We start from the raw sequence: 24,211 nt of genomic DNA, 5'->3' as shown, positions 1-24,211 counted from the left end.
GTGGAGACATCAGAATTATGAGAAAACGCATATGGAATTATATAGTAACCAAAAAAGTGTTACACAAATCAAAATATATCTTATATTTGAGATTCTTCAAAGTAGCCACCTTTTGCCTTGATGACAGCTTTGCACACTCTTGGCATTCCCTCAACCAGCTTCACCTGGAATGCTTTTCCAACAGTCTTTAAGGAATTCCCACATATGCTGAGCACTTGTTGGCTTCTTTTCCTTCATTCTGCGGTCCAACTCATCCCAAACCATCTCATTTGGTCTTCTTCTTATTGGTATCCTTTAGTAGTGGTTTCTTTGCAGCAATTAGACCATGAAGGACTGATTCATGCAGTCTCCTCTGAACAGTTAATGTTGAGATGGGTCTGTTACTTGAACTCTGTGAAGCATTTATTTGGGCTGCAATCTGAGGTGCAGTTAATTGTCYATTTCTGAGGCTGGTAACTCTAATGAACTTATCCTCTGTAGCAGAGGTAACTCTGGGTCTTCCTTTCCTGTGGCGGTCCTCATGAGAGCCAGTTTCATCATAGCGCTTGATGGTTTTTGCGACTGCACTTGAAGAAACTTTCAAAGTTCTTTACATTTTCTGAATTGACTGACCTTCATGTCTTAAAGTAATGATGGACTGTCGTTTCTCTTTGCATATTTGAGCTGTTCTTGCCATAATCTGGACCAAATAGGGCTATCTTCTGTATACCAACCCTAAATGTAACAACACAACTGATTGGCTCAAACGCATTAAGAAGAAAATAAATTCCACAAATTAACTTTTAACAAGGCACACCTGTTAATTGAAATGCACTCCAGGTGATTACCTCATGAAACTGGTTGAGAGAATGCCAAGAGTGTGCAAAGCTGTCATCAAGGCAAAGGGTTAGCTGCTTTGAAGAATCTCAAATATAAAATATATTTAGATTTGTTTAACACTATTTTGGTTACTTCATGATTCCATATGTGTTATTTCATAGTTTTGATGTTTTCACTATTATTCTACAATGTAGAAAATAGTAAAAATATAGAAAAAACCCTGAATGAGTAGGTGTATCCAAACTTTTGATTGGTACTGTACATAAAATCATTAACATGTAGTGTGTGTGTGCATTTATCAGTTGCACATATATGTCAGTGCATACAACAAGTAGAGATTGAATATGGATTTGTTAACGTACAAAAGCAGAAATCGCTTCACAAGCTCTCTTTCCATTTACCCAGAACACCGGAAGCATCTGGTTGTTTTCAGACCCGCATATCACAGTCATAGTAAGCACATTTTTACGTCAATAAGTAGCTATCAGCAACGTCAGTGCTAGTAAGAAAAGACAAGTGTAAGTGTTAGCTCAGCAGAGCCTTCTGTTACAATAAAGGGCTCTGGGCTTGAGATACAAAACCAATTTATGTGCAAATAGTGAATAAGCTTTCTGTTATTTTACGTGGAGTGTAATTCCATTTTGGGTTTGGTAATAACATTGATCCTGATATGCAGTTTGGTTTGCTTTGTTCATAAGCTATCCAAATCGGACTATAATGAAGTGCAAGCATGATTGATGGTCTGTTTTGATGGTCTGATAGCCATTAATTTAGTTGCAGTATTATGATCTGAATTATGCCATTAGAAAATGCTGTGGCACATAGCTTTGATCTTACCAACACACACACACAGACACAGACCAAAAAGACAAAAACAAAGACAAGCTTTTTTTTTTTTACCACGTACGCTACATGGCCGTATGCAGTGGCTCATTACACCAATTTCAAAATATCTCCGTCTGTTTTTAAGGCCAACGCAACCTTAGCCAAACTCAACTTTTGTCATTTCTATTGTCAGTTGTGCCTGGGGTGCATAGTCCAGTTGACCTGTGTTTTCTTCTCACAGGATTGACGGCATTGTACCTCGGATTCCTGTAGTCGCCCTTCTCCCCTCGCGCTCTCTCAGGGTCGTAGCCTGACGCACTCCGGGAGGACCGGCCTGCTTCACCACTGACACTTTCAGCCAGAGAGAGAAAGACAACTTTACATTTCCAGAGACGGCGGTGCTCCCGGGGGTTCACTTTGATAGTCGTCTCATCCACTGCATTTGCTTATTTAGATATTCAGCACCGGTTGTCAACGGAGATCAAGACGTTTGGAAATCAAGTAGGACTGGAGGGAGGATATTATGTTTAAAGCTGTAGATGCGGGATAAAGTTGTCAATAAGAGCGGAAAAGGTATAGCCTACAGCATCGACTGGATAGCTTTGGTTAAAGGTTTGTTAAGTCCCTTTGGCGTCGGGATGAACATGGGTACCTTGCGCGACCTCCAATACGCGCTGCAGGAGAAGATTGAGGAGCTGCGGCAACGGGACGCGCTCATTGACGAGCTAGAACTGGAGCTTGACCAGAAAGACGAGCTAATACAAAAACTACAGAACGAGCTGGATAAATACCGGTCCGTTATCAAACCGGCAACCCAACAGGTCGTCAAACAAACTGAGCTGCACGAGCACCAGCGGACTAAGAGACAGGCGATTTCTGCGGAACCCACCGCCATCGACATCCAGGATCTTAGCCATGTCAGGCTGCCTTTCTACCCCAAAAGTCCACAGTAGGTGTACAGTTACAACAGGGGTGCCTGTTTTTGCATTACTATGTTTCTGCATTACATGTTTTGACGTTATGTGATACAGCCGGTGGCTGTGTTTATCCATTGTGCATTATTCTTAGTGTGCGTAATTCTTCAATGGTGCATTTGGAGCATCAGGTGTGCGACCTCTCAGACTCATATTATCGATATTTCATCTAGGATCAGTCAGTATGCTAATATAATGTATTTTGCATTTTTTCCAGCTTCTTCTGAATGTGATATCACACTTGGTATGCATCAATGATATGCATCTATGTAAAAACAGTATGGGTTATTACTGACACCATCATGTGAGGTGAATGTGTCACCTCAGTGACGCTAGAGACCAGTGTTGTTGAGGTGTTAAAGGGTATGAATACAAGCCCGACTCTGTGTAATGTACCTGTGTTTGTTTAATTCAAACTGTGATAAAAAGCGGTGCCATGATATCTCTCTACGAATTGTTTACATTCTGATGACACACACACACACACACACACACACACACACACACACACACAACAACACATACACACAGGGCTCTAAAGTTTGACCAACCTGGAGTAAAATTTTTGGAGGACAGATGCATTTTTTAAATAATAACTGTTCTAATGATAATGTTTCGCTGTAGTGTTATTTGTTGAGTGTAGCTTCGTTAGTGTCGTGCTTGCACCATTAATATTAATAGAGCGAAAACTGTTTGTTTCAAACCTAAACAGTTCAAAAGACACACACACACACCTCTTGCTCTCTTCACACATGCAATATGCACCAGTGGCGGTCGGTGCCGTTTAAGATTTGGGAGGATGATAATTTGTTTAGGAGCACGGCCTTATTTCTATTGCAGTATATTGGATGACTGTCATTCATATTCCATTCAGCCAGCTCAATATACATTCGATAGGTTTAGGCTGCTACATGATACAACATTTTTCCCTATACCCATCACGAGGTTGCTACAAACTAGCCTAGGAATTAAAGTTTACAATGTAGGTGCACAGATCGAGAGAAAATTTGGAATAATCAAGGTCACAGACAGTGACACATTTAATACCGCCTAGCACACTCTTGCGTGCATCTAGCTGATCTTGGGTGTAATCATTAGTCCAAACAGTGGCAAACAAGATTTTCTATTGGACAAATTCAGTTATGTTGATCCCCGTTTCGTTCCATTTGCTTCCGTTTAAGAAACGTTTTTCAACCGAATTGGCTGAATGAATACACCCCTGATCACCTGCAGACACAGTTCACTTTCATAGCAGCCACATACAAACGACATGATCACTTTGCTCATTGTTTAATTCCTTCTCGAATCCACATGCTTTCCTCCTCTCACCTTTTCTCATCACTTGTGGACTTCAGTGTACAACACAACAGCTGTCTGTGACTAGGCAAAAAAAACTTTCCAAGCGAAACCTTCATACCATAACCGCTAACCGCTACCCACAGCCTACATCAGTGTCACCATAGAAGCTAACGTCATAGTCAACATAGCTACTAGAACTAACGCGTTAGTAAACCCGCTATAATCATGCATTACAGTGTACAGCAAGAAGTTTTACAGGGCCCCGGTGGCAATAAATCAATATATCAAAATCTTACCTTGACTTGGAAGAGTTCCAGTGTTGGATAGCCATAGCCAGCTAGCTAACATAGCATCTCTCTCTGTTTGAGCTGGGTGTTTGAGTAGGCTAAACTAGCTAGCTGCATTCACTAGCTAAGAAAGTGAAAGTAGAAAAAAAGTCTCTGTCTCTCCCTTCTTTTTTGGGAAGAAATTAACTTGTTAAAAACTGTTATACTATTGTCTTTCTCTCTCTTTGAGTCAATTGCTTACCACATGTATGCACTGCAGTGCTAGCTAGCTGTAGCTTATGCTTTCAGTACTAGATTCATTCTCTGACCCTTTGATTGGCTGGACAACATGTCAGTTCATGCTACAAGAGCTCTGACAGGATGGAGGACGTCTTCTGGAAGTTGTCATTAGTGTGTAAATCTATGGAAGGGATGAGAACCATAAGCTTCCTAGGTTTTGTATTGAAGTCAATGTAACCAGAAGAGGACGGAAACGAGCTGTCTTCCGGCTACACCATGGTGCTACCCCAGAGAGAGCTGTTGAGGCTACTGTAGAACTTCATTGTAAAACAGTGTGTTTTAATCAATTATTTGGTGACGTGAATATATTTAGTAAAGTTTTAACAAAAAAATATCATGTTTTTTGTTTCACACATTTGTTTTCCTTCTGAAATTCACTGAGGAGTATGTTCCTCCCCTCCATCCTCTGAGTAGCCTCCACTGATATGCACATATGCAATCAACACTCACCCCCCCTCTCTCTCTGTTTCTCTCTCTCGCTTTCTCTCTTTTGCCAACAAACTTGTGTGTGGTCTCATCGGTCTAGAGACAGATTCCCAGTGGTGTAAAGTACTTAAGTAAAAATAAGTACTTCTTAAATTGTTTTTATGGGTATCTGTACTTTACTGTTCAATAGTCTTTTTGAAAATGTTTACTTCTACTCCACAAGATCCCTAAAGAAAAAACAGTTGAAGTTAGAAGTTTACATACACCTTAGCCAAATACATTTAAACTCAGTTTCCCACAATTCCTGACATTTAATAATCATACAAATTCCCTGTCTTAGGTCAGTTAGGATCACCACTTTATTTTAAGAATGTGAAATGTCAGAATAATAGTAGAGAGAATTATTTATTTAAGCTTTTATTTCTTTCATCACATTCCCAGTTGGTCAGAAGTTTACATAAACTCAATTAATATTTGGTCGCATTGCCTTTAAATTGTTTAACTTGGGTCAAATGTTTCGGGTAGCCTTTCACAAGCTTCGCACAATAAGTTGGGTGAATTTCGTCCCATTCCTCCTGACAGAGCTCGTGTTACTGAGTCAGGTTTGTAGGCCTCCTTGCTCACACGTGCTTTTCCAGTTCTACCCACACATTTTCTATAGGATTGAGGTCAAGGCTTTGTGATGGCCACTCCAATACCTTGACTTTGTTGTCCTTAAGCCATTTTGCCACAACTTTGGAAGTATGCTTGGGAACATTGTTCACTTGGAAGACCCATTTGCGACCAAGCTTTAACTTCCTGACTGATACCTTGAGATGTTGCTTCAATATATCCACATAATTTTCCTTCCTTTGATACCATCTATTTTGTGAAGTGCACCAGTTCGGCTTGCAAGCCTCCCCCTTTTTCCTCCAAACATAACAATGGTCATTATGGCCAAACAGTTCTATTTTTGTTTCATCAGACCAGAGGACATTTCTCCAAAAAGTATGATCTTTGTCCCAATGTGCAGTTGCGAACCACTGTCTGGCTTTTTTATGGCAGTTTTGGAGCAGTGGCTTCTTCCTTGCTGAGTGGCCTTTCAGGTTATGTTGATACAGGACTTGTTTTACTGTGGAAATAGATACTTTTGTACCTGTTTCTTTCAGCATCTTCAGATGGTCCTTTGCTGTTGTTCTGGGATTGATTTGCACTTTTCGCACAAAAGTACGTTCCTCTCTAGGAGACAGAACACGTCTCCTTCCTGAGCGGTATGGCGGCTGCACGGTCCCATGGTGTTTATACTTGTGTACTATTGTTTGTACAGATGAACGTGGTACCTTCAGGTGTTTGGACATTGCTCCCAAGCATGAACCAGACTTGTGGAGGTCTACAATAATTTTTCTGAGGTCTTGGCTGATTTCTTTTGATTTTCCCATGATGTCAAGAAAAGAGGCACTGGGTTTGAAGGTAGGCCTTGAAATACATCCACAGGTCCACCTCCAATTGACTCAAATTATGTAAATTAGCCTTTCAGAAGCTTCTAAAGCCATGACATCATTTTCTGGAATTTTCCAAGTTGTTTAAAGGCACAGTCAACTTCGTGTACGTAAACTTCTGACCCACTGGAATTGTGATGCAGTGACTTATAAGTGAAATAATTTGTCTGTAAACAATTGTTGGAAAAATGACTTGTGTCATGCACAAAGTAGATGTCCTAACCGACTTGTCAAAACTAAAGTTTGTTTACAAGAAATTCGTGGAGTGGTTGAAAAACGAGTTTTAATGACTCCAGCCTAAGTGTATGTAAACTTCCGACTTCAACTGTAATTCACAAGTGATATGCTAATATTGTGATAGACTTATATATATATACATTAACAAAATAATATATGTGTGACATGTGTTTTGATTTAAAAATGACCATTATCATGCACCTGTATCGAAACAGGGGCAGCGGGAAAAAATACATGTCATCTATGCACTTAAATAGCGAATGGAGGACGCTTTTCCCCGTGGTTTATTTTCATGCCAGCCAGGTAGGCTATACTCCTGTTTTAAATATAAGCAATGTGCTTAATATTTGGAAAGTTGAGAAATAATATAGTAGGCCTAGCTTATAGAAAGCATATGGGATCCTCCTCTTTTTATTAGCGGCCATCACTCTGTTTTCTCCCGCAATTTCATAGCCTACCGAAATGTTCCCCAACATGAGCTCATGGGCTCTCATGAAGTGATTGATTAGATTTTCGAATAAACATTTGCATTGCTGTCAGAGTGATTAGACGGACAACAGAGTGCTGAGTACCAGACAGTTAGCAAGTTTGGTAAGCTACTAATGACCAGCAGCAGCAGCAGAGCTGGGAGAAATCTAATAACCATGACTAAACAGTCATGTGGAATTTGACTGCCTTCATGACTCGTGACTGTGGGTGTGGCGGTAATACGGTCACCGCAACAGCCCTAATCACCACCACAACCACAAAGGTACACTATATATACAAAAGTATGTTGACACCCCTTTAAATGTGTGGATTTGGCTATTTCACCCACACTCGTTGCTGACAGGTGTATAAAATCGAGCACACAGCCATGCAATCTCCATAGACAAACATTAGCAGTAGAATGGCCATACTGAAGAGCTCAAAGACTTTCAACGTGGCACCGTCATAGGATGCCACCTTTCCAACATGTCAGTTTGCCAAACGTATGCCCTACTAGAGCTGCCATGGTCAACTGTAAATGCTGTTATTGTGAAGTGGAAATGTGTAGGAGAAACAATGGCTCAGCCGCGAAGTGGTAGGCCACATAAGCTCACAGAATGGGACCGCCGAGTGCCGAAGCACAAAAAAATTGTCTGTCCTCCATTGCAACACTTACTACCGAGTTCCAAACTGCCTCTGGAAGCAACGTCAGCACAAGAACTGTTCGTCAGGAACTTCATTAAATGGGTTTCCATGGCCGAGCAGCCGCACATAAGTTTAAGATCACCATGCGCAAAGCCAAGCGTCGGCTGGAGTGGTGTAAAGCTCACCGCCATTGTACTCTGGAGCAGTGGAAACAGCTAAGCCCCTTTGTTCAAGTGAAGGGAAATCTTTAACGCTACAGCATACAATGACATTCTAGTCAATTCTGTGCTTCCAACTTTGTGGCAACATGACAATGCACCCATACACAAAGCGAGGTCCATACAGAAATGGTTTGTTGAAATCGGTGTGGAAGAAATTCAATGGCCTGCACAGAGCCTTGACCTCAACCCCATCAAACACCTTTGGGAGGAATTGGAACACCGACTGCAATCCAGGCCTAATCGCCCAACAACAGTGCCCGAGCTCACTAATGCTCTTGTGGCTGAATCGAAGCAAGCCCCCACAGCAATGTCCAACATCTAGCGGAAAGCTTTTCCAGATGAGTGGAGGCTGTTATTGCAGCAAAGGGGGCACTAACTCCATATTAATGCCCATGATTTTGGAATAAGATGTTTGACGAGCATGTGTCCACATACTTTTGGTCATGTAGTGTAATTTCTCAGCAAACTTTTGAGCCACTGGAAAGCATAGAGTTCAAATATCTCCCCTTCAGGACGGCTTTGCTGATTGCCCTTATATCTGCAAGCGGTGTGAGTGAGCTGCACACACTGTCAGTCCACCATTGTGCCTACGGTTTGCCCTGCCTTTATGCCTAAGGTCAGCTGTAATTACAATTGTCTAGCCTTAGAGCTTATGGCCGCCATTTACTTCTACGGAAGAATGGCTCCTCCACCATTTATGTCCTGTACGTGCTTTGCATATCTACTTGGATAGAATGAGAGCATATCACAAGAGTGACCAACTCTTTGTGTCTTGGCCATCCCCTTGCAAGGGTGGGCCCCTCTCTCGTCAACGGCTATCCCATTGGATAGTGGAGGCTATTATATTGGCTTATAATAGCAAGTGTTTACAGTCCCCGGAGGGCCTGAGGGCTCATTCCAGCATAAGTATGGGCACTGTTCTTTTTACAAGAGATTTGCGAGGTGGAATGTTGGGCCACCCCTCGTATTTTTATGAGGTTTTACCGACTGGATGTCACTGCACCTTCATTGGAGCATACTGTCCTTAGTGTTTGAGTCTCTGAGGGATGATGCTGTTGGAACTACCCTGGCTTCAGAGAGCATGTCTGTGTTACAGGAGTTGGCCATATCCCATAACTGACACAAAARGAGTATTAGAAAAATAATTTAGGGTTACTAACGTTACCCCGGTTCTATTAGAACACGAGTGATATYTTTTACCTCTTTTCCCTGCTAGCAAGAGCGCAATGAAGAGAGGCATGTTTGAGAATGACCTGGCAAGTGTCTCCCTTTATGGAGGACAACGCAGACATATAATATAWGGTTGTGAATGCTGAGGTCATTGACAACTATTTTGAGTACAGAGGAATGAGTTTCAATAGAGSTGCTCCTCTATCGATTAGAACAGAGGACTGTGATGTTTACTCAAMGGCTTGGAGATCGATGCCTCTTCTCTGTTTGACCAACTTGTTAGTCAGTTTGGGTTTAAATATCTGAAAAGAAAAAGAGAAACCAGCACACTGTTCTTGCCAGTAGTACTGTTGATTAAGATTTTGTATTGGCCTATCAAATCAAATGTATTTATATCAAATCAAATMMATTTATATAGCCCTTCTTACAACAGCTGATATATCAAAGTGCCTTACAGAAACCCAGCCTAAAACCCCAAACAGCAWGCAATGCAGGTGTAGAAGCACGATGGCTAGGAAAAACTCCCTAGAAAGGCCAAAACCTAGGAAGAAACCTAGAGAGGAACCAGGCTATGAGGGGTGGCCAGTCCTCTTCTGGCTGTGCCAGGTGGAGATTATAACAGAACATGGCCAAGATGTTCAAATGTTCATAAATAACCAGCATGATCAAATAATAATAATCACAGTAGTTGTCGAGGGTGCAACAAGTCAGCACCTCAGGAGTAAATGTCAGTTGGCTTTTCATAGCCGATCATTGAGAGTATCTCTACCGCTCCTGCTGTCTCTAGAGAGGTGAAAACAGCAGGTCTGGGACAGGTAGCACGTCCGGTGAACAGGGCAGGGTTCCATCACCGTAGGCAGAACAGTTGAAGCTGGACCAGCAGTACGGCCAGGTGGACTGGGGACAGCAAGGAGTCATCATGCCAGGTAGTCCTGAGGCATGGTCCTAGGGCTCAGGTCCTCCGAGAGAGAGAAAGAAAAAAGAAAGAGAGAAAGAGAGAGAGAATTAGAGAGAGCATACTTAAATTCACACAGGACACCGGATAAGACAGGAGAAATACTCCAGATATAACAGACTGACCCTAGCCCCCTGACACATAAACTACTGCAGCATAAATACTGGAGGCTGAGACAGGAGGGGTCAGGAGACACTGTGGCCCCATCCGATGATACTCCCGGACAGGGCCAAACAGGCAGGATATAACCCCACTCACTTTGCCAAAGCACAGCCCCCACACCACTAGAGGGATATCTTCAACCACCAACTTACCATCCTGAGACAAGGCCGAGTATAGCCCACAATGATCTCCGCCACGGCACAACCCAAGGGGGGGGGGCACCAACCCAGACAGGAAGACCGCGTCAGTGACTCAATCCACTCAAGTGACGCACCTCTGCTAGGGATGCCTTCGCCTTCGTCAGAGGGTTTAGAAAATCGTTTTTTGAAAAGAGTTGGCCATTAAAATGCTGAGGTATATTACTGGCCCTGTTCTTTCTTTCACAATTTCCCCCCTTTTATCTTTCTAACTGGATTTGTCCTCTGGAATGTGTCTATTGGTCTCTCTCATGTACAGTAGGACCTTAATTTGACTCAAGAACTTTCCTGCAATGCAGAAAATGTATAACTTGCAGTGTATTTGAGATTTAAAATAGCTTCTAAATCTGTGATAACACTTTGACATATCAGACATGATTTTGTCCAAAAATGTATCAACCCCTACAAATACGTCCATTAATTATAATCCAGACAATAATTCACATTCCCTGTTGCTGCWGGATTATTTTCCTGCTGTAGCAAACTGGCTCCAATTAAGAGCCTACATCTGTATCTCTACTTTCACTCGCTCAGCCTTTCTCTCCCTTATTCCTCTAAAAGAGCATATTTTCTCCTTTTAAGGAAGACGGACCGTATTCGGTCCCCAAACCTGACTGAGTGTGTGTATCTTCCCTTCCAGCAGAGAGAAAGAGAAGGAGAGGGGGAGGAGAGGATAGAGGATTGTTGTGTAATGGGGTGGCTGGCTAGAATCTAGAGGACATGAAACAGAGAAATGTCACAGGACTTCAGGCTCCRCCACTTTGGGGTCTGTAGTGTAGTACGCGAGGCCAGGGATCCTCACTCCTTTCCTGTGTGTAAATCTGTCAAAGGGTCAGGGGTTAAGGAGAGAAGCTTCCGGAGGTATGCAGATATTGCTATTGGGAAACAGGGGAGTACTATAACATTACCGCTCCCTGCTGTGCTTCTCTTTACTCTCTCATGGTTAGGATTAAAGGATATATTGAAAGATAATGTTGTTTTTAAAGTGTGCTCCTTTTATACCTTCATAATATCAACAAAGGATAGGCAGGCCATATGTTTTGGCACAAACTAAATATTGTAGACCTGTAAGTAAAATGTATGCACGCATGACTGTAAGTCGCTTTGAATAGAAGTGTCTGCTAAATGACATACTGTATATTATTATTATATTATGTTTGTGTGGCTGTGTGTGGTCGCTCGTAAAAAGGAAGAGAGGGGTGTTAGGTGGTGTGTTGCCAGAGAATACTGGACGGGACTTTAGAAGCTTGGGACACACTTCAAAACGTTTCCCTTTTGTGAGTTCTATTCCCAGCATCTGTTGAGGGGTAGAAAGCATTTCCTGTCCCTTTTTTATCCTTAATGACATAGAAGCTTCTCTTTGAAGGCACGAGTCCTTGTTACATGTGATTAGCCTCTTTTACAGTCGTGTGATAAAGCGCTAAATGACTGTCTGCTTCCTTGTGAAATGATTTCAATACAAAACAGACACAGACAATCTTTGTATACAGCACTCATTACACCCAATCTTGTCTAATCGAATTCTATGTTCTGGTCAAAAGTAGTGCACTAGGGAATAAGATATATTTTGTCTGTCTCTCTCTATGGAAGTTATTGAGATGCATCTTTGTAAGATAGTGGAAAAAGCAATCTTGTCAGGGGGTGCGAAGCATCAGGCATCAGACGGAATCAGGTGCAATATTGTGGTATTTATCATGCATTCAGAAAGTATTCACACCTCTTGACTGTTCCACATTTTGTTGTGTTACAAAGTGGGATTCAAAATTGATTTATTTGTCATTTTTTTTGTCAACGATCTACACACAATACTCTATAAAAATTCTAACATTTGTAAAAAATGAATGAAAAACAAAACACAAATATATTTTGATTAAATAAGTATTCAATCCCCTGAATCAATTCATGTTAGAATAACCTTTGGCAGCGATTACAGCTGTGAGTCTTTCAGGTTAAGTCTCTAAGAGCTTTCCACACCTGGATTTGTGCAATATTTGCCATTTTTCTTTTCAAAATTCTTTAAGCTAGGTTGAATTGGTTGTTGATCATTGCTAGACAACCATTTTCAGGCCTTGCCATATACAGTATTTTCAAGCAGATTTATGTCAAAACTGTAACTTGGCCACTCAGGAACATTCACTGTCTTCTTGGTAAGCAACTCCAGTGTAGATTTGGCCTTGTGTTTTAGGTTATTGTCCTGCTGAAAGGTGAATTAATCTCCCAGTGTCTGGTAGAAGGCAGACTGAACCAGGTTTTGCGCCAGGATTTTGGCTGTGCTTAGCTCCATTCTGTTTCTTTTTTTATCCTGAAAAACTCCCCAGTCCTTAACGACTACAATTATACCCATAACATGGTGCAGCCACCACTATGCTTGAAAATATGGAGAGTGGTACTCTCTAATGTGCTGTATTTGATTTGCCCCAAACCACTTTTTATTCAGGACAAAACGTTCATTGCTTTGCCACATTTTTTGCAGTATTACTTTAGTGCCTTGTTAAAAACAGGATGCATGTTTTGGAATATTTTTTATTCTGTACAGGCTTCCTTCTATTCAGTCTGTCAATTAGGTTAGTATGTGGAGTAACTACAATGTTGTTGATCCATCCTAAGTTTTCTCCTATCACATCCATTAAACTATGTAACTATTTTAAAGTCACCATTAGCCTCATGGTGAAATCCCTGAGCAGATTCCTTTTGCATCTTTGTAGTGATTGAAAGTATTGATACACCATCCAAAGTGTAATTAATAACTTCACCATGCTCAAAGGGATATTCATTGTCTGCTTTATTTTTACCCATCTACCAATCTACCCTTAAACACGGCAGGTAAAACTGCTCCCCGGGCGCCGATGACATGGATGTCGATTAAGGCAGTCCCCCGCACCTACCTGTTTCAGAGGGGTTGGGTTAAATCCGGAAGACACATTTTGGTTAAATGCATTCAGTTGAGCAACAGACTAGGTATCCCCTTTCCCTTTCCCAATAGGTGCTCTTCTTTGCAAGGCATTGGAAAACTTCTCTGGTCTTTGTGATTTAATCTGTGTTTGAAATTCACTGCTCGACTGAGGGGCGATACAGCTACTTGTAATCATGTTAAACACTATTATTGCACACAGTGAGTCCATGCAACTTATTATGTGACATGTTAAGCACACTTTTACTCCTGAACTTATTTAGGCTTGCCATAACAAAGGGGTTGAATACTTATTGACTCAAGACATTTCAGCTTTTCATTTGTAATTCATTTGTAAAAATTTCTAAAAACAGATTTCCAGTGATAGGGTATTGTGTGTTGGCCAGTGCCCCACAAAATCTCAATTGAATCCATCTTACATGCTGTTTAAAAATATGTATATTTTTATTAAACCTTTATTTAACTAGGCAAGTCAGTTAAGAACAAATTATTATTTACAATGACAGCCTACCCCGGCCAAACCCTAACCCGGATGACGCTGGGCCAATTGTGCGCCGCCCTATGGGAATCTGAYTCACGGCCGGTTGTGATACAGCCTGGAATCAAACCAGGGTCTGRAGTGACGCCTCTAGCACTGAGATGCAGTGCCTTAGACTGCTGTGCCATTCAGGAGRCRAAACACAACAGGCTGTAACACAACAGAATGTCAAGGGGTGTGAATACTTTCTGAAGGCACTGTATTTACAGGTGCAGAGGGTGAGCCGTAACCATGGATATTAACAAAACGTTGACTAACACTGACATATAAACATAGACTATCAAAATCATAAACAGTATATAAATGGGATTATCCTACATGCACCTTAACCCTACCAGTCCTAAGACCTGCATTTCATTTATCTGACTTTAATTTATCTGCATGTATTTACATTATATGAGTGCTGTAAGTACATAAATTGTTGTTGAAATGAATGTCCAACTAGTCAGTGAAAACTGTGRGGAGTTAAGAACAAATTCTTATTTACAATGACGGCCTAGGATCAGTGGGATCACTGTCTTCTTCAGGGGCAGAACGACAGATTTTTCTAGGGATGGTTTTACAATTTTTTGCAAAAAAACCCAAACTTTACTCAGTACTTTGTTGAAGCACCTTTGGCAGTGATTACAGGATCAACTGTGTGGAGTTTGAAGTTTGTGACAGCAACTATGTGATCTTATTACAGTAATAGAGTGCCTTTGGAAAGTATTCAGACCCCTTGACTTTTTCCACATTTTGTTAGGATAAAGCCTTTCTAAAATGTATTGAATCGTTTTTTTTCCTTCATCAATCTGCACACAATACCCCATAATGACAAAGCAGAAACTGAAATATTACATTTACATAAGAAATCAGACCCTTTACTCAGTACTTTGTTGAAACACCTTTGGCAGTGATTACAGCCTTGAGTCTTCTTGGGTATGACGCTACAAGCTTGGCACAACTGTATTTGTTGGAGTTTCTCCCATTCTTCTCTGCAGATCCTCTCAAGCTCTGTCAGGTTGGATGGGGTCTATCCAGAGATGTTCGATCGGGTTCAAATCCAGGCCCTGYCTGGGCCACTCAAGTACATTCAGAGACTTGTCCCGAAGCCACTCGTTTTGTCTTGGCTGTGTGCTTAGGGTGATGGTCCTGTTGGAAGGTGAACCTTTGCCCCACTCTGGAGCAGATTTTCATTAAGGATCTCGCTGTACTTTGCTCCGTTCATCTTTGCCTCGATCCTGACTAGTCTCCCAGTCCCTGAAAAACATCTCCACAGCATGATGCTGTCACCACCATGCTTCACCGTAGGGATTGTGCCAGGTTTCCTCCAGACGTGGCCTGAATGCCAAGTGTCAAATAGTTCAATCTTGGTTTCATCAGACCAGAGAATCTTGTTTGTCATGGTCTGAGAGTCTTTAGGTGCCTTTTGGCAATCTCCAAGCAGGCTGTCATGTGCCTTTTACTGAGGAGTGGCTTCTGTCTGGCCACTCTTCCATAAAGGCCTGATTGGTGGAGTGCTGCAGAGATGGTTGTCCTTCTGGAAGGTTCTCCCATCTCCACAGAGGAATTCTAAATCTCTGTCAGAGTGACCATTGGGTTCTTGGTCACCTCCCTGACCAAGACCCTTCTCCCCTGATTTCTCAGTTTGGACGAGCAGCCATCTCTAGGAAGAGTCTTGGTGGTTCCAAACTTCCTCCATTTAAGAATGATGGAGGCCACTGTGTTTTTGGGGACTTGCTGCAGAATCTTTTTGGTACCCTTCCTCAGATCTGTGCCTCGACACAATCCTATTTCGGAGCTCAATGGACAATTCCTTCAACCTCATGGCTTGGTTTCTTCTCTAACATGCACTGTCAACTGTAGGACCTTATATAGACAGGTGTGTGCCTTTCCAAATCATGTCAAATTAATTGAATTTACCTCAGGTTGTCTCCAATTAACATGTAGAAACATCTCAAGGATGATCAATGGAAACAGGATGCACCTGCGCTCAATTTRGAGTCTCATAGTCTGAATACTTATGTAAATAAGGTATATCTGCTTGTAWWTTTCAATACATTTGCAAACATTTCTAAAATCTTTTTTTCYTTTTGTCATCATGGGGTATTGTGTGTAGATTGCTGAGGATTTGTATTTATTTAATCGATTTTAGAATGCTGTAATGTAACGGAATGTGGAAAAAGTCTAGGGGTCTGAYTAGTTTCCGAARGCACTGTTTAGAGACTATGTCTTGAAATGTCATATCATCTTCTATGTAGAATAACCTCTAACCTTCTAACAACTGTTGTGTAGCTTGTGAGCGTCATAGAGCCAAACATTACATGTGTGTTTGTGAGATTTTCAGCTTTTCATAGAAATCTTTTAATATGGTTTGTAGCTCAAATCATTCGGACTCTTCAGACGTTTCTGTAAAAAGAAACACCTAACAAGTCCCCAACTGGCAGCTTCATTAAATAGTACCCGCAAAACACCAGTCTCAACATCAACAGTGAAGAGGCGACTCCGGGATGCTGGCRTTCTAGGCAGAGTTGCAAAGAAAAAGCCATATCTCAGCCTGGCCAATAAAAAGAAAAGATTAAGATCGGTAAAAGCACACAGACACTGGACAGAGGAACTCTGCCAAGAAGGCCAGTATCCCGGAGTCACCTCTTCACTGTTGATGGTGAGACTGGTGTTTTGCTGGTACTATTTAATGAAGCTGCCAGTTGAGGACTTGTGAAGCGTCTGTTTCTCAAACTAGACACTCTAATGTACTTGTCCTCTTGCTCAGTTGTGCACCCACTCCTCTTTCTTTTCTGGTTAGAGCCAGTTTGCTCTGTTCTGTGAAGGGAGTAGTACACAGCGTTGTACGAGATCTTCAGTTTCTTGGCAATTTCTTGCATAGAATAGCCTTCATTTCTTGATTAGACTGACGAGTTTCAGAAGAAAGGTTTTTGTTTCTGGCCATTTTGAGCCTGTAATCGAACCCACAAATGCTGATGCTCCAGATACTCAACTAGTCTAAAGAAGACCAGTTTTATTGCTTCTTTAATCAGAACAACAGTTTTCAGCTGTGCTAACATAATTGCAAAAGGGTTTTCTAATGATCAATTAGCCTTTTAAAAGTACAAACTTGGATTAGCTAACACAACGTGCCATTGGAATACAGGATTGATGGTTGCTGATAATAGGCCTCTGTACGCCTATGTAGATATTCCATTCAAAATCAACCGTTTCCAGCTGAAATAGTAATTTACAACATTAACAATGTCTACACTGTATTTCTGGTCAATTTATGTTGTTTTAATGGACAACAAATGTGCTTTTCTTTCAAAAACAAGGACATTTCTAAGTGACCCCAAACTTTTGAATGGTAGTGTATATTATTTAGTACATGTAAAGATAAGATTGAGAATAGTCTGATGGGTGAGAGTATTATCACTTGTGAATGATGCCCAGTAGTCTAAGAAACAGCACATACTTTTCCCCCTACTTTTTAAAATCAGAGTCACATGCATCATGTAGCCTAGCCCATTGATAACATTTAAACATGTTACATTAAGTCATTTAGCAGACGCTCTTTGATCCGAGCGACTTACCAATTGGTGCACTTCACATTATGATATCCAGTGAACAACCACTTATTACAATAGTGCATCTAACTCATTTGAAGGGGGGGGGGGGTAGGAGGAACTACTTTATCTCATCCTAGTTCCTTAAAGAGGTGGGTTTTTCAAGTGTCTCCGGAAGGTGGGATTGACACTCGCTGACCTGGCGTCGTGAGGATTTGTTCCACCATTGGGGTGCCAGTAGACGGGGGAGAACGTTGACAGGCTAGTGTGTGTGTGTTGAGTGTGTGGCTCTAAGTTGATACCGGCTAGATATTGTCTATTGGTCTCTATTCAATAACGTGAAAGTGCAGAGTTGTCTCACACATTGCTCATCTCTCAATAGATCCTCACCATATGAAACTTGAACGGATAAGAGCAGAGAACTCTCTATCTGATTCCACATGCTTAGTGGAACTAACTTCCATCACTACTTAACGTCTCAGTCTCCTCCACTTTCCTCCTCGCGTCTGCCGTCTTCTCTCTTCCTCAGACCCCTCGCACAGGTACTCCATGTAATGGCCGCCAGCGCATTTATCCAGAATCCTAGAGCTGGACGGGGAGAGAAGGACAGTGGTCTATTTTGGGGGTGGTGACCTTCTCCCCCAGGACTGGGCTTGGTGCCTCTGGGGTGTGGTGTGTTGGTCCGTTGGGGTGTGGATGGGTTGTGGACGGGCTGGGGGTGTACGTGGGTGGAGGGATGTGATTGAGGGCGGGCTGGGCAGTCGAAGGTTGAGTCTTCGAACATAGCACATTTCCCATTGATGCGTTCTGCCATTAGTTCGTCCACGAAGAGGTCTTGAAGATCCATGCAGAACTGGGCACTGCCAGGGCAAGCGGCGTGCTTGGAAGGAGGGGGGCCGGTATGAGAAGCGTTTCGGTCGATCCAATGAGAACTGTCAGTGCCATGGTGATCGGGTGTCTGTGGGGTCGTGGCAGGCACTGGGGTGCTGGCAGCGGCCATGCCGTTGGGTCATCGACGGTCACATATGTACAGTTGACTAATTTCGCTAAAAAACAAAAGTGGCAGCAGCAGTGGAGCGTTGAAAGCACTCCCGTGCTTGTGTGTTGCGCAGAGAAGGGGGATGCATCCGGCAGCGGGGAGAAAGTCGTCTCCCCGCGCAGCCCTCGCGGCCAACGCCGTGCCTCGTCCAAGCTCTCGCTCTGCCGTCCGCGCCGATCGCATGCGCGCCAGCGGCACCCCAGAATCAAGCCTTTGATCTGGGGTCAAGGTTGTACACAAACTAAAGTGGCCTAATAACTCTGGAAAAGGGTTGGAGAGCCCATAGCCTACAGAGCCTGGTGAAACGTGTTCTTATAAGCCCAGTCATTGTGCAATTCTGTGTGAAAATAACGTTTTGACTGGCCACTATTTAAAAGAGGATCCCAGCTTTCTCGTGCTGCTAGATTTATTTCTCAATTCTTAACATTTTACACATTCATCCTCTTTACAATCGGTGTAGCCTACCTGGCATAATAACTGAGGGAAGCGCTTCCTCCATTCGCTATTCTAGTTCAGACCAGTCTACGGGTGACATATTTTTTTTGTGGGCCATTTTAAATAAAAAATAAACACCAGATTAAATTGAGAATAGGAGGACCTGTTTCAAATGATGACTTTGTTACCCGCTCAACACAGAATGMGTGCATCGGAAATCGTTCAGGGAAGATATACTTTCTATTTTATTCAGCTATGATCAATTGTGTTTTTCTTACTATAAAATAATATAAAATAATGCCACAGGAATTATAAGCAAGTCTTGCCTGCAAAATGTACTAGTGTAGCCCACATCCATATGGTATAGCCAGATCAGGCCCTAACATGAGGATGACTCAGAATATGCTATTCTGTTATTCTGAAATAGGCTTCATTTTCTTCTTCATATCATAATGTTTCTTCCTGCCTAAAATAAATAATGGATTTATTGAGATGGTGTAGGATATATTACATTGATTTATTAGGTTTCTTAAAATGTAGATGTTCTCGGTGTCCCCCCTGTGGGACGGTTGAGCTAATGTAGGCTAATGTAATGTTTCTTGGTTGTAAGTACCAAGAAAATTTCGTAGGACWTAGACATATCTGATATGGGCAGAAAGCTTCAATTCTTGTTTATGTAACCACACTGTCCAATTTAAAGTAGCTATTACCGTGAAATAATTCCATGCTATTGTTTGGGGAGAGTGCACAGTTATGGACTTGAAAATGTATTAATAAACCAATTAGGCACATTTGGGCAGTCTTGATACAACATTTTMWACAGAAATGCAATGGTTCATTGGCTCAGTCTAAAACTTTGCACTACACTATTGCCATCTAGTGGCCAACATCTAAATTGCGCCTAGATTCCTTAGTTAAATATTGGCCTTCGTCTTGCATTTCAACGTTGAAAAAATATTTAGGTTTTATCTTTGTATTATCTTTTACCAGATCTAATGTGTTATATTCTCCTACATTAATTTCAATTTCCACAAACTTCTAAGTGTTTCCTTTCAAATGGTATCAAGAATATGCATATCCTTGCTTCAGGTCCTGAGCTACAGGCAGTTAGATTTGGGTATATTATTTTAGGCGAAAATTGAAAAAAGGGGTCCGATCCTTAAGAGGTTCACACCTGACCTCTTGATTACGGCACTTTGAATTAGAAGTGTTCATTATACCATCCCCTAGCAACAGGTTTCCCTGCATATTCATAGCACAAAATAATCTCAGTTCACATCTCTTAAAAGAGCTTTGTGGATTACCCTTGTAGAAAAGTCTAAGATAAATTTGTCTTTACACAGTGTACTTATGAATCAAATCAATCCATTTCTATTAGGCATGGATTTCTTTTGGTTTTTGGGTTGTTGCGGCTGTTGCGGCTGTTGAAACAAATTGAAATAATAAGAGTCATCTTGAAACCACAGAATTTAGAACATATTTTGTTAACGGGGTATTTTCTGAATATTCAGTTGAATAATGATTTTAAATTCAGCAGGCTCACAGTACTCCACCTTAGACAAACTGCTGAATGTCTAAACAGGGTACACTTTTTTTGTAGGGCATTATGCAATCAGTGTTTCCAACATGCTTTTCTAGGTACAGTACGGTGTAAAATAGAGGCAGAAAAATGGGTAGGGGGTATCCACTCCACCTAAACAATGCCAAGGAAAACACTAATCCCCAATGAGTGTTTTACATGTCCCTTACAATGACATATGAATCCCATTTATRTATCTCCTCCTCTGTCCCCCCAGGTCCAAAGACCTGATCAAGGAGGCCATCTTGGACAATGACTTCATGAAGAACCTGGAGCTGTCTCAGATCCAGGAGATCGTGGACTGCATGTACCCTGTGGAGTATGGCAAAGACAGCTGCATCATCAAGGAGGGCGATGTGGGCTCACTGGTCTACGTCATGGAAGGTACATACAGTATCTTTACTCACTCCCTGCATCACACACTGATTTGTACATCTGGCAATGGGGTTTTGTGAGGRTGTGTGAGGCTCTAAAATGTTCCTGTTTGAAACAGGATTGGATAACCATTAGTGGGAATAACCATTAGAGTTACAGTGCCTTGCAAAAGTGTTCATCCCCCTTGGCGTTTTTCCTATTTTGTTGCATTAGAACCTGTAATTTAAATTGATTTTTATTTGGATTTAATGTAATGGACATACACAAAAAAGTTGAAATTGGTGAAGTGAAATGAAAAAAATAACTTTCAAAAAATTCTAAAATATTAACAACGTTAAAGTGTGTATGTATTCACCCCTTTCGCTATAAAGTCCCTAAATAAGATCTGGTGCAACCAATTACCTTCAGAAGTCACATAATTACTTAAATAAAGTCCACCTGTGTGCAATCTAAGTGTCACATGATCTCAGTATATATACACCTGTTCTGAAAAGCCCCAGAGTCTGCAACACCACTAAGCAAGGGGCACAACCAAGCAAGCAGCACCATYAYGACCAAGGAGCTCTCTAAACAGGTCAGGGACAAAGTTGTGGAGAAGTACAGATTAGGGTTGGMTTATAAAAAAWTATCAGAAACTTTGAACATCCCACAGAGCACAATTAAATCCATTATTAAAAATGGAAAGAATATGGCACCACAACAAACCTGCCAAGAGAGGACCGCCCATCAAAACTCACAGCCCAGGCAAGGAGGGRATTAATCAGAGGCAACAAAGAGACCAAAGATAACCCTGAAGGAGCTGCAAAGCTCCACTGCAGAGATTGGAGTYTCTGTCCATAGGACCACTTTAAGCCATACACTCCGCAGAGCTYGGCTTTAAGGAAGAGTGGCCAGGGYAAAAAAGCCATTGCTTAAAGAAAAAAATAAGCAAATACGTTTTGTGTTCGCCAAAAGGCATGTGGGAGACTCCCCAAACATATGGAAGAAGGTACTCTGGTCAGATGAGACTAAAATTAAGCTTTTTGGCCATCAAGGAAAATGCTATTTCTGGTGCAAACCCACGACCTCTCATCACACAAAGAACACCAACCCTACATTTAAATTTGATGGTGTCAGCATCATGCTGTGGGGATGTTTTTCATCGGCAGGGACTGGGACACTGGTCAGAATTGAAGGATGGTGCTAAATACAGGGAAATTCTTGAGGGGAAACCTGTTTCAGTCTTCCAGAGATTTGAGACTGGGATGGAGGTTCACCTTCCAGCAGGACAATGACCCTAAGCATACCGCTAAAGCAACACTCATATTATTTAAGGGGAAACATTTAAATGTCTTGGAGTGGCCTTGTCAAAGCCCAGACCTCAATTCAATTGAGAATCTGTGGTATGACTTAAAGATTGCTGTACACCAGTGGAACCCATCCAACTTCAAGGAGCTGGAGCAGTTTTGCCTTGAAGAATGGGGGGTGGGGGGGTGAATAGTTATGCACGCTCAAGTTTTCCTTTTTTTTGGTCTTATTTCTTGTTTGTTTCACAATATAAAATATTTTGCATCTTCGAAGTGGTAGGCATATTGTGAAAATCAAATGATACAAACCCCCCCAAAATCTATTTTAATTCCAGGTTGTGAGGCAACAAAATAGGAAAATTGCCCAGGGGGGTGAACACTTTCGCAAGCCACTGTAGGAGGACAGAGTTTGACCAGTCTGTCCAGACTGGATCTCAAGGGATTTTGGAATGGGCCATTTAGTTMAAATTAGATATTTTCTGATCTTTTTYGACACAYAAAGTTGTCTAAATGGCTCCATTACAGAATCCTAGTGTTACGTTCGTCGATGGACGGATCGGACCAAGGTGCAGCATGGTAGGCGTACATTTTAATTTATTAAATGAACACCGAAAAAACAACAAATACAAAACGAAACGTAACGTTTAGTAGGGCTAAACAGCACAGTACCAAAAACAAGATTCCACAAACACCAGTTGGGAAAAGGCTGCCTAAATATGATCCCCAATTAGAGACAACGATAGACAGCTGCCTCTGATTGGGAACCATACCAGGCCAACAAAGAAATAGAAAACATAGATTTCACACCCTGACCTAACCAAATAGAGAATTAAAAGGATCTCTAAGGTCAGGGCGTAACACGTAGAAGTTAAGCCTGTGTCTATTCTGGAAAGGAAAAAGAACTCTGAAAGCTTTATTTGTCTTAAGACTTTTTTATACAATGTCATTGTGGCAAAGCATTTAAGTGACTTTAAGGAATCTTGACAATGACAAAGGCAATGTACTGCACTATAAACCCCCACAGACCCATAGCAATAGTAATGGAAAAAATATTAGTTTTGTTTGGTGTTATATTCTCTGCTTCTCTGTGGGGGGATACTACTCAGAAATGAATGTGTATGTGTGTCTAATATTTACAGTGGCATTTCAAGTTAATTGAAGCGGTTATTGATTGACGCCACTGGAGGAGCATTGATTTTATACAGGCCACTCATTTAAATTATGCAATCTGTAGKAGCATTTATGGATTCCTTATTGGATAAAAAATTGGTAACTGGGAGTTTTCCTAGAAAGACAAAACAGAAGTCTATTCATTCTGCCAGAGAGAATGATTGAATACCACGTTCTTTTTTGTGTGTACAGTAAACATTGTGTGTTCTTGATTAAATGAACCCAAACAGGCTTTTGCTCTCTTTAGATCAGGGCATGGGAGGAATCCCTGTCACTGCCAATGCTGACTGAATATATTTGTATTGATAATATGAATCACATAAAGCCCCAACATCACTGAAATAGCTGCACAAACTGTACAATAAAAAATTACGAAGATTGAGAATGATGGAAAAATGTCAGGGACACATTTGCATTGTGGTCGTCTAGCTCAGCTAATACATGTAGACTACTGAGCAGCGACATAGTGTTGAAGGAAGTACACTCTCTTGACTGATCTTTCTCATTGTCACTGACACAGTGTCACTGACACTGATGGCTCTTCAACAGGGTGGCTGCTAAAATAAACTCCTTCAAGATGAAATATTACTTTGAGTTTAGAGCAACAGCTCTGTTTTCTTTGCCTCTAGACCTAACATACAAACACATCAAGAGGTAGATATCAGAACTGTGGCATTTCAAGTTGATTGTGTTTGTGAGAAGGTTAGCCTCAGTTAGATTGATTGACATTTTGGGTGTGCAGAGGTTTTCAGATTGTATTGTTTATACAGTGCATTCAGAAAATATTCAGACCCCTTCACTTTTTTCTTCACATTTTGTTACATTAGTTTTATTCTAAAATTGATTGAACAAATGTTTTTCCTCATCAATACACACACAATACCCTTGTAATGACAAAACGAA

General features: G+C 41.4%; 1 protein-coding gene across 2 annotated transcripts in view; it reads left to right on the top strand.

Moving 5' to 3' along the window:
- The window catches only part of LOC111977925 (cGMP-dependent protein kinase 1-like), a 193,314-nt gene that overhangs the window by 16,313 nt on the left and 152,790 nt on the right, over window positions 1–24,211 (top strand). Inside the window, exons 1-2 of one of the 2 annotated variants that reach the window (XM_070448499.1) lie at window positions 2,044–2,593; window positions 20,695–20,861. In XM_070448499.1, the coding sequence (XP_070304600.1) occupies window positions 2,184–2,593; window positions 20,695–20,861 (577 nt within the window). In that variant the 5' untranslated portion in view covers window positions 2,044–2,183. Of the gene's footprint in view, window positions 1–2,043; window positions 2,594–20,694; window positions 20,862–24,211 lie in introns of those variants that run through there. The other variant, XM_070448500.1, reaches the window with a different exon arrangement.

Source organism: Salvelinus sp. IW2-2015, linkage group LG18 (assembly GCF_002910315.2).
Source record: "Salvelinus sp. IW2-2015 linkage group LG18, ASM291031v2, whole genome shotgun sequence".
Taxonomy (NCBI): Eukaryota; Metazoa; Chordata; class Actinopteri; order Salmoniformes; family Salmonidae; genus Salvelinus; species Salvelinus sp. IW2-2015.
Note: the sequence above shows the minus strand (reverse complement) of the source record. Positions and strands in the feature narration are given on the sequence as shown.